Source organism: Nannospalax galili, unplaced genomic scaffold, assembly GCF_000622305.1.
Source record: "Nannospalax galili isolate Female #2095 unplaced genomic scaffold, S.galili_v1.0 scaffold511, whole genome shotgun sequence".
Taxonomy (NCBI): domain Eukaryota; kingdom Metazoa; phylum Chordata; class Mammalia; order Rodentia; family Spalacidae; genus Nannospalax; species Nannospalax galili.
Genome location: NW_008331831.1, coordinates 2,762,532 through 2,773,334, shown reverse-complemented (window position 1 = coordinate 2,773,334; position 10,803 = coordinate 2,762,532). Strand labels below are relative to the sequence as shown.

The 10,803-nt window shown below is 39.5% G+C and overlaps 1 protein-coding gene across 3 annotated transcripts in view; it reads right to left on the bottom strand.

Moving 5' to 3' along the window:
* The window catches only part of Mib1 (mindbomb E3 ubiquitin protein ligase 1), a 116,766-nt gene that overhangs the window by 78,680 nt on the left and 27,283 nt on the right, over positions 1–10,803 (bottom strand). For all 3 annotated transcript variants that reach the window (XM_008826970.2, XM_017796573.2, XM_029560566.1), the window contains exons 3-4: positions 10,312–10,441; positions 2,941–3,045 (exon numbers count right to left, since the gene is read on the bottom strand). In XM_008826970.2, coding sequence (XP_008825192.1) covers positions 2,941–3,045; positions 10,312–10,441 — 235 coding nt within the window. The remainder of the gene's footprint in view (positions 1–2,940; positions 3,046–10,311; positions 10,442–10,803) is intronic.

Genomic DNA, 10,803 nt, shown 5'->3' with positions numbered 1-10,803 from the left:
TGCAAGAGCAGTCAGTGCTCTTAATCGCTGAGCCATCTCTCCAGCCCCACTTATTTGTTATTTTTATTTTATGTATATGTGTGTATTGCCTGCATGTAGGTAAGTGCACCCATGTCAGGCAATGCTCACGGAGGACAGAAGAGACTGTCGGATCCCCTGGAACTGGAGTTACGGCCAGTTGTTAGCTGCCATGTGGGTGCTGGGATTCGAACCCAGGTCTTCTGTAAGAACAGTCAGTGTTCTTAACCGCTGAGCCATCTCTCTAGCCCCCAAATTAAGCCTTTTAAACAAATATTTTTATTGAATTTTTGCAATTTTTATACAATATAGTTTGAGATGGTATTTAGATTCCTTCCCCTATCCATACCTCCCCCCACTGCCCCACGCCTTATTTAAAATACTCTCAAAAATTATAATATGGCCTATAGAATCTGATTTGTGTCTCCCAGTGTCCTTCAATGTGGGTCCAACCACTGGGCCCACCAGGAGTCCCATCCCTCACAGCAGCCATCAATTGCCAAAAGATCCTTAGGTAGGTTTGAGATTTCTAACCCACTTCCCCATGTCTATGCTGGGGATTCTGTCTTGTTAGAGCTTGCATAGGACTTGTACATGCTGTCACCAGTGCTGTGAGTTCATATGAGTAACTGACCAGCTGTCTGGAAGACTGTTTCCTTGTGGTCATCCTCAAGGCTCAGGGATCATTGCAAATTCAATTTTTTGATCCTTAAGCAGATATTTCCTATTTACTTCACTATGTGACAGTTAACTACAGCTCCTTCCCACTTTTTATAAGAAAACAAATCATCTAAATACATGAACAAGAAGACACTTGTGGTGTTACATAAAAGGTAAAAGAAATTTATAGATGGATTTACTAAAAATTGCCTAATAGTACCTGATGCATATAGTTGATGATTATTAGCACACACCACAAACACACAGAACCCAACTCTTTAACAGTCCATTTTGCCAACAAAACATGGACTACTACTCAATCCTGGGCAGGGGCAAAGGGCCTAATTATTTTAATGTAATACTTTGACTTGGTAATTCTACTTCCAGGAATCTATCCTAAGGAAATATACCCATAAAATGCAATGACATATACAAGGATATTTACTGACACACTGCAGCAACGGGGGCAGGGGGGGAAGCACAGAACAGATAACCCTCAAAAAGACAGCTCTTTAAATGATGGTATTAGCCACATAAAGAAGTACAAGTCATAACCTGAACATATATAGCTAACACGCCTTCATATGAACAAATTTAAAAACCACCTGGGCCATGCATGGTTGCGCACACCTTTAATCCTAGCACTCGGGAGGCAGGCGGATCTTTGTGAGTTCAAGGCCAGCCTGGGCTACATAGTGAGTTCCAGGACAGCTGGGGCTACAGGGAGACCCTGTCTCAAAAAGACTAAAAAAAAAAAAAAAAAACCCAGCTGGAATACTATAAAAATTCACAATTTGAAAGATGGAGAGGCATGAAGATAATGGAAAAATTAATAGTTGACCCTATTTCCAATGACAAAATTGGCATTAATAAAGTAATAGCTTAAGTTTATATATCTGGCTTTCACACATAAATGGAATATATTAAGGGACAGTGGATATTCTTCTGCTTTCCTAATGGAAGCCACAGGACAGCTGAGTAAAGAAAAAGAAACATAAAGAATTCCTTGGTCTGGGGATATAGCCCCAGTACCACAGTGAAAAAGGATTTCTTGAGTGGGAATATATTCAAGAGTGAAAGGTTATGGAAGGTATTACTATTTTAGTATTAATAAGCAGTGATCAGTATTTGAACAATGGTCTATAAAATGCAGAAATGCAAACTTAGCAATTCATTCAATAAACTGCCATTATTCTTCCAAACACTTAATTCTAGATGTTTCCAAGTTATCACTTTTTTGCTTTATTTTGTTTTTTATTTCTTATTTTTTGTTTGTTTTTTTTAGACAGACTCTCATTATGTGCCCCAGGCTGGTCTTGAAATTGAGATCCTCCTGCCTCTAGCTCTGGAGTGCTGGGATTAGAGGCATGAGTTAGCAGTTAATCACTTTCACTATTTTTTTAAATTTAATTTAATTTTATTGTATGTGTCTGAGTATATTGCCTGCATGCATATAAGTGTACCCAAGTTATAGAATGCCCAAGGAGGTCAGAAGAAGGTGTCAGATACCCTGGAACTGGAGTTACAGACGGTTGTTAATCACCATATGGGTGCCGAGAACTGAACCCAGGTCCTCTACCAGAGCAGTCAGTGCTCTTAACCAGTGAGCCATCTCTTCAGCCCAGATTCTAAACTTTTCCTTAGATTTTAAAAGATAAATCCACTAGACTTACCTTAAAAGGGAACACCTGTGCTAGGTTTGTGGCACATACCTTTAGTCCCAGAGGCAGGTGGATCTCTGTGAGTTTGGGGCCAGCCTGGTCTACAACGTGACTTCCAGGCCAGCATGGGCTACAAGGAGACCCTGTCTCAAAAAGACCAAAAATAAAAAGGGGTGGGGGGGGGGAAAGAGTTGTATAGAATTAGGTACCTAAACACTACAGGCAAAATCATGTTTCTGTGGCACATGCCTTTGATCCCAGCACTCGGGAGGCAGAAGGAGGCACATCTCTATGAGTTCAAGGCCAATCTGGTCTACATAGCAAGTTCCAAGCCAGCTGGGGCTGCAGGGAGACCTGGCCTCAAAAAAGACAAAAAAAAAAAAAACAAAAAACAAAAAAACCATGGTGTTTACTATCATTCATGTATATAGTAAAAGTAAGATATGATAAGTTTATTAAATCGTCACTTTCCAGATTCCCTTTCCTACTTCACATTTGTGTCTTCGATGGCTCTCATCTAACAGAAGAGAAGATAAAAATATAAAATAGGAAATCCTCCACCTATCCACCATGTTCTAAGCTATGGCTCTTCACTACTCACCATGCCCTCAAAGCCAACTCTGTAAAGGTTCTTAGCACCATTATCCCAGAGAACATAGGCTGCACTGTGTGGGCTCGAGGCACTCCAGTCCTGGATTTCCGTTACCTAACAGAAGTTTTGGGGGAAAAAAAAAAGACTTTAAAAGGACGGAATTGTTAGTTGACTTAATTATATTTAAATCTTAAAAATTACTTCATCATCAACTTACATCACAAGATCACAAAAAATATTTATGTACCAAATATGCCCCTTCTAACATTGCTGAATTATCAATAAAGCCATATTTTTCCAGAATTATAACTTTTGTTAATTTTGTTTTTTGAGATAGGCTCCCACTACATAGCCCATCCTGGCCTCAAACTCCAATTCTTCCTGCCTTAGCCTCCCAAGCGCACTATCACCCCCAAGTTATATGATTTTTTTTTTTTTTACAGGTTTTTGTGGGTTTGTTGTTTGTTTGTTCGTTTGTTTTTCTTGTGATGCTAAGGAACCAAGCCCAGGGCTTTCTGCATGCTAGGCAAGCACTCTACTGCTAAGTTACATCCCCATCTGGTGCTTATTTTTAGTCTGTTTTTCTGATTTTGAGACAAGGTCTCAGAAAGTAGCCCAGGCTGATCTCAAACTCTCTGCTTGGATTATAGGCTTTTATCACTACACCTGACCTCATTTCAGTTGTGAATTACATTCTAAAGCCACTGTAGAAATTTTAAGCTGAGAGGCATAGGATTACATTAATAGATTATCAGAAAATAATTTGATGCAAAACTTAAAATCTGTTAGGCCAGGAGTGGTAGTGTATGAATTTGATCCCAGCACTCAGGAGGCAGAGACAAGTGGATCTCTATGACTTCAAAGCTAACCTGGTCTACACAGTAAGATACAGAACAGCCAGGGCTACATGGTGAGACCCTGTCTCAAAAAATGAAATCTTTTAAGAATAATGTATTCTTTTTAGCCAATTATCCAATACAAAATTTAAAATTTTAACCAAGCATCCAAAATGAGTGAAGATAACCTGCTACAAGTTGACAAGTATTAAGGTTGCTGAAGAGCCTCAGTGGCAAAGAGCTGCTTTTTCCTGCAGTAGCACTCCTCAGTTGCCTTAAACAAGCAGGTTACCCCAACTAAAGCAGTATGTCTATAGCTGATTAAAGAAATCTCAATCCATCCCTGCCTGCCCCCCTCAGCAGTTACCATTGCTTAAAGGCTTAGAGTTAAGTGCACAAAAATGCATACAATGAACACCAGAGCTGTGAATGAAGTCACTTGAACTACAACTAAGAACAGGGAGCTGCTCAGGTGTAATTCAAATTACTTTTCTCCATTCTGATACTTATAACCACTAACCCTCCACAAACATACAAACAGACTAATATTACTTAAAATATATAATGAAAATTTTTCTGTTCTGTACTAAAGAAATAGTTTTGTCAAGTGTGTATTTCATGGTGCTTTTTGTAGAAATAAAATGATTTTATGTTTAAGATCTAATGAACCATTTGAGATTTTTTTTTTTTTTTATGTGTATGAGTGTATTGTCTGCATGTATGTGAATACACCCGTGTCATGCAATGCCGTGGAGGTCAGAAGAGGGCTTCAGATTCCCCTGGGACTAGGTTAAGGACAGTTTATAGCCACCATATGGGCTGGGAACCAAACCTGGGTCTCTGCAAGAGCAATCAGTGCTCTTTAACCACTGAGACATCTCTCCAGCCCTGAGATATGTTTTAAGTAATTAATAGCAATAATTTTCAGGGCTGGAGAGATGGTTCAGCAGGTAAGAACACTGATAGCTCTTGAAGAAGACCTGGATTCAAATCCCAGCACCCATATTTCGGCTAAGAACTGTCCATAACTCCAGTTCCAGTAGATCTGATGGAATCATATGGCCTCTGCCCAGGTATACCTACCTACATGCATCATAACACTCATACACATCAAATTTTTAACTTTAAAATTTTTATATAATTTTCAAATACATTATAGATATATAGCATATGTATACTTTAAAGAATAAAAAGATGAAATAAACACCCACATAATTATTACCCAGCCTAAAATGAGAGCCAAGAACTTTCCAAATCCTCTTTGTGCAGCTCTTCATGTCCATCCCAAAAGAGGTACCTACCTGCTGCCTCCCAAAAGAAATACCTATCTTCCTGAATTTAGTTCATCACTGTCCTGCTGTGCTGTAGGATTCTGTTCCACTGACCACTGCATAATCTTACACAGCAAGTTTCTACTGTACCGATGTAAACATGCAATCCGCAGCAAATCATTTCCTTCTGATTCTAACATCGTCAGATAGCACTTCATTGTTTTACAATGAGAAACTATACTAAGTAAGTCTGAATTTTTATAACAGGAACAAGAAAAGCATTTGACTAGCTAAAGGACAAAGATGAATTCTAATTTTATCAAATTCACTTTAACCTCCAAATAACTTGGGATATAAACAAGTTTACCAATTCAGAATCAAATGAAATGCCTTCATTTGCTAACAGGATGATGTGATTTACTAACTTTTAAAATCTGACTAGGATGCAGCTCAAAGGTAGAGTACTTGCCTAGTATGAACAAGGCCTTGGCTTCAAACCTCACCAAGAGGGAGAGAGGGAGGGAAGGAAGGAAGGAAGGAAGGAGGGAGGGACAAAGGGAAGACAGAGTATTTAAGTGGGCACCTATAATCCCAACTACTTGTGAAGCTGAAGTGACAGGATTGCTTGAGCTCAGGAATTCAAAAGCAGCCTTGGCAACATAGAAAGACCACAACTCCATTTGAAACGCTAAAATTTGTAGATTGCTGAGAAACAGTACATGGGTATGACAATGCTACCTACACCTATATCCATTCACCAATCATAACACCAATAATGCTAATATAATCAGAATATATATATATATATATATATATATATATATATGCCCTTAATATGATGCAACAGAAAATACACATATCAAGCTTGGGATGTAGCCCCAGTAGCAAAGCACTGCAAAAAGATGCTGGGGGGCGGGGGTATGAATCACTTGTGAGATCATATAAAAATTATTTAATGGGGCTGGAAGAGATGCCTCAGCAGTTAAGAGCACGAACTGTTCTTGCAGAGGATGCGGGTTTGATTTCCAGCACTCACATGGCAGCTAACAACTGTCCCTAACTCCAGTTCCAAGGGATCAGACACCCTCTTCTGACTTCCACCGGCACTGCACAACATGGGTGCACTTACATGCAGGCAATACACTCATACACATAAAATAATAAATACAATTAGTACCTGTCTAGCATACATGAGGCCCTGGATTCAATCCCCAGCACTGCATTAAATGGGGAGTTGTGGCACATGCCTGTAATCCAGAACTTGGGAGATAGGAGTGAGAGGATCAGAAATTCCAGCTCATCACTGAAGTAAGTTCGAAGCCAACCTGGGCTATATGAGACATGTCTCAAAAAGAAGAAAAAAGTTTGTTTTTTTTGGGGGGGGGGTTCTTTTTGAGACAGGGTCTCCCTGTAGCTTCAGCTGTCCTGGAACTCACTATGTAGACTAGGCTGGCCTTGAACTCACAGAGATCCACCTGCCTCTGCCTCCCAAGAGCTGGGATTAAAGGCGTGTGCCACCACACCCAGCATGAAGAAAAAAGTTTTTAAATGTCAATGCAGTCAGGTGTGATGGTGTCTTTAAACTTAGCACTCCAGAGGCAGAGATTGGGTAGATCTCTATAAGTCTGAGGCCAGCCTGGTCTACACAGCAAGTTCCAGGACGGATGGGGCTACAGAGAGACCCTGTTTAAAAACAAAAAACAAACAAACAAAAAAAACCTAAATGTCAATGCATGTAATCCGAGCTAAAGAAGAATGATTCCAAGTTTTAATAAGGCCAGCCTGGGCTATAGAATGAGTTTAAAGGTAGCCTGTTAAAAAAGGGGCTGGGTGTATGCTCAGTGGTAAAGTGATTGTCCACTATAAGTGAGGCCGTGGGTTCAATCTACAGTACTACATGGGGGAAGGAGGGAGGGAGGGAATAAGATAAATCAGCCAATGATGAATCAGCCAAATAACAAATGAAACAAACAAATGGCATTTTTAAAGCTTCATGACTGTTGACGTTAAGTAATGAATGTATGGGAGTCGATTATGCTATGCTATCTATTTTCACATGTGATTGAGATTTTTTTTTACCATCAAAAGTATTTCTAGGAGCTGGAGAGATGGCTTAGCAGTTAAGAACACTGGCTGCTCCTGCAGATATCTGGGTTCTGTTCTCAGCACCCACTCTAGTTTCAGTGTATCCGACATCTTCTGGCCTCCAAGGATACTACTACACAAATGAGTGACTTACATACATGTAGGGAAAACACTCATACATAAAAGTAAATCAGAAATTTTTTTCAATTTTTTAAAAAGAAATATGATTTAGTATACCTACATAAAAGAACATATTTTTTATAAAACAAAAATAGCCTTGAACTGCTAACATGGGGTAGTGGTACTTAAGAACTATAAGAATGTACGACATATCATCGACGTAAGTTACATGAGTTGATTGGATAGAGTAGCCAGCACAGAAGGGAAAGACAACAGCTGTCTTCATTCACATTCATAGGGCAAAGGTCAAACCACAAAAATTGAATATGGTCTTAAATATATACTTAAAGAATGGTACTCTGAAGATTTATTACCATTATTATTATTATTTAAAGTTCCTTCAGTCACTCTCAGGTATACAAAATGGTTTATTTTTTCTCATTTGGCTCTTAAAATGCAACTTGCATTAAGCCACAACAAACCAAAAATGTATAGTAATGATTCAAAGCCTCAAAAATGCCTAGTTTTGAATCCCTCTCCCACCCAGAAAAAAAAGTACAAATATAGAAAAAAAAAACTCAAAAAAGTTCCACTTCTGTGGCTTCAGACTTTAATAGCAACTGCCTTAGAAAGTGGTTCTTCCAATCCTCTGATCACATAATCAAGTATGGGGAAGAATATGAAATTATTTTTCAGGATCTTTTTTCTTCTTATGAACTCTTTCTTCAGTTGCTAGAACTGTGCTCTACCAAAAGATAGAGTTGGCTGAGTATGATGATACCAAGAGACAGAGGACATGTGAAAGCCAACCAGGAAAAGATAGCAGCATCGATCACAAGCTTTCTTCAAAGAGAGCTTTCAAGATGATGGCCAGGCAGCAGGCACAAAGGGTAATCCACCAGGACTACAGCCATGTGATTCACGGGCCACACAAGTTGGCCAAGCTCCTCACTGCCATTGTATTTTGTTGACCTGAGGACACACTGCCCAGTAAGCCTGACCCACATCAAGTGTATCAAATGTATTATTTGGACTATATAATGATTTTTCCACTCGTCCCTCTGCTATCCACTCCCAAACACTGACACCACCTGAGCTCGCTTTCTCTCTGTCTCTCTCTCCTCATACACACATACACACACACACACACAGACACACACATACAGAGTGAGTATTGGGTTTTAAGCTAGTCATAAACTAAGGTGGGCTTTGGTGAGCTTAGAAACCAACACTACTCAGCACCCTATCCCCTCTAACAATACTCCTACCCAACACCTAGCCCTACTTCTGCCACCCGATTGTCCTATGTTGTAGCCTGTGTTCCCAAGATTCATGAACAACTATGCCCGCTGACAGCCCGAGAAGGGGGATTGTAAACTCTCAGAGATGTTGAAACAAAACAGATTATTCAAAGACTACTCAGTTCCTATTTTTCTGGGAGCCTTCATCTAAAAGGAACCTTCTGCCCTGTCCTTACAACAGCTAGATCTGTGATTGTTACTTCATTTTTCAAAACTTAAATACCAATTACTGTAGAGACAATACTAAATAAAAAGCAATGAAGACAAATAAGGGAATGATAAACACAAAATCAGGGTTCTAGTTACCTTGGAGGGGGCCTGCAACAGAGACAAGCATAGAAGGCTTTTTAAAGAGTCTCGTAACACTCCCTGTACACTGAGGACGGAGGACAAAAAATACCCATTCCTTGAACTTTCATATTTGCTTTATGTTCTTTGGTATATGTGATACCAGATGGCTATGAACTCTATGAGGATGTTCACTTTAAAATATGGTTAAAACATATTTGTCTAATTTTCAGATATTAAAAATAGACTTTATGGCTGGAGAGATATTTTGAAACTGGATACAGTGGCGCACGCCTTTGATCCTAGTACTCGGGAGGCAGAGGCAAGAGGATCTCTGCGAGTTCAAGGCCAGTTGGGGCTACAGGAAGACCCTGTCTCAAAAAGACACACACACACATATATATATATAGTGTGTGTGTGTGTGTGTATATACATATATACACACACACGTACCTACACATATGTTTATAAAAGGTAACAGTGGAACTGGTAGTTACTGATAAGCAAGTTCCAAATGTGAAATGCTACCCATTTCAGTACATCTTGCACAATATAAAATATAGTCAATAATATTTGTTGACTAAATAAAATGGCTCATGAGATCCAAAATAAATACAACCAACTTAATCAAATACTAGCCACACAGAATTCTGCTATGGTAGCTGCCACATGACCTGAGTGGAATGACAGAGGTCAGTGGACTTGACAACCATGCAGCTGCCTACCAGCTAGGGGTGAGCTCACGGTACAGCACTTGCCTCACTGGGCCTTTAGCTTTCTTTTTTTAAAAAGAAAAAATAAGTAACTGCTTACACAGAAACAGGCCTTTAAATGAATGGACATAAACAAGTCAGTTCAAATGATGCTTTTACTCAACAAAACTGGGGACCAAACCCAGGGCCTGAATATGTGAAGCAAGTGCTCCCCTACTGAGCTGCAGATAAAATTTTAGCAGCAGGAAAATCAAGAACATGAGATGCTGCTTAGGGAGGACTGGCCCAAATGGTATATTCAGAAAGGTACCTCTGGGCAACAAAATAGCACCACGAAACCTAAGGGAAAACCTATCTAACAACCTTCTGAAGAAACACCAACACTAACAAATAAACAGGAATACTCTTTTCTTCCAGGAAATGGAAGGAAGAAAGGAAGGGTAGAGAGAGGAGGGAAGAAGGGAGATTTTAAAAACTGTTCCTGGCATGGGGGAAAAAAAAAAGCCAAAATTTACTTACAGTAATAATAAAAATATTCTATACACTCAACATTCTAGAATACAAGATGAATTTTTTTAAAGTCTATATTGAGCTGGGCATGGTGGCACATGCCTTTAATCCCAGCACTTGGGAGGTAGAGGCACACAGATCTCTGTGAGTTCAAGGCCAGCCTGGTCTACATAGCGAGTTCCAAGCCAGCTTGGGGCTACAGGGAGACCCTGTCTCAAAGACCAAAAAAAAAAAAAAAAAAGAAAAAAGTGCATACCTTTCCTCTACGCCCATTTCCTCCATCTTGATCTTCCCACTGCCAGTCCACTCCTCGTACCACTCTGGCACCTGCAAAGATTCCTCTGGCTGTAATCTTCTTAGATTTTCTACGAGACTCCAACAGAACCCTAAAAATAAAATTTTTGTTTTCAAGTTTATATAAAAATGAGTAATGGTAATTTCTATGTAAAAGCATTTATATGGCTATAAAATGTTACCTCCTTAAGAGAAAGATAGGGCTATATTATCCATTTTACAAATGAGGAAACTTGAGACATGAAAAAGTATTTTGCTCAAGATTACAAAAATTTAAAAAGTAATGGACTCAAAAAAGGAACCAAGGGAGCTGGGAAGATGGCTTAGCAGTTAAAAGTGCTAAGAGAGCTGGGTGCTCTTGCAGAAGACCTGGGTTCAGTTCTCAGCACCTACATGAAGACTCACAACCATTCCATAACTCCAATTCCAGGAGACTCTGATGCCTCTTCTGGCC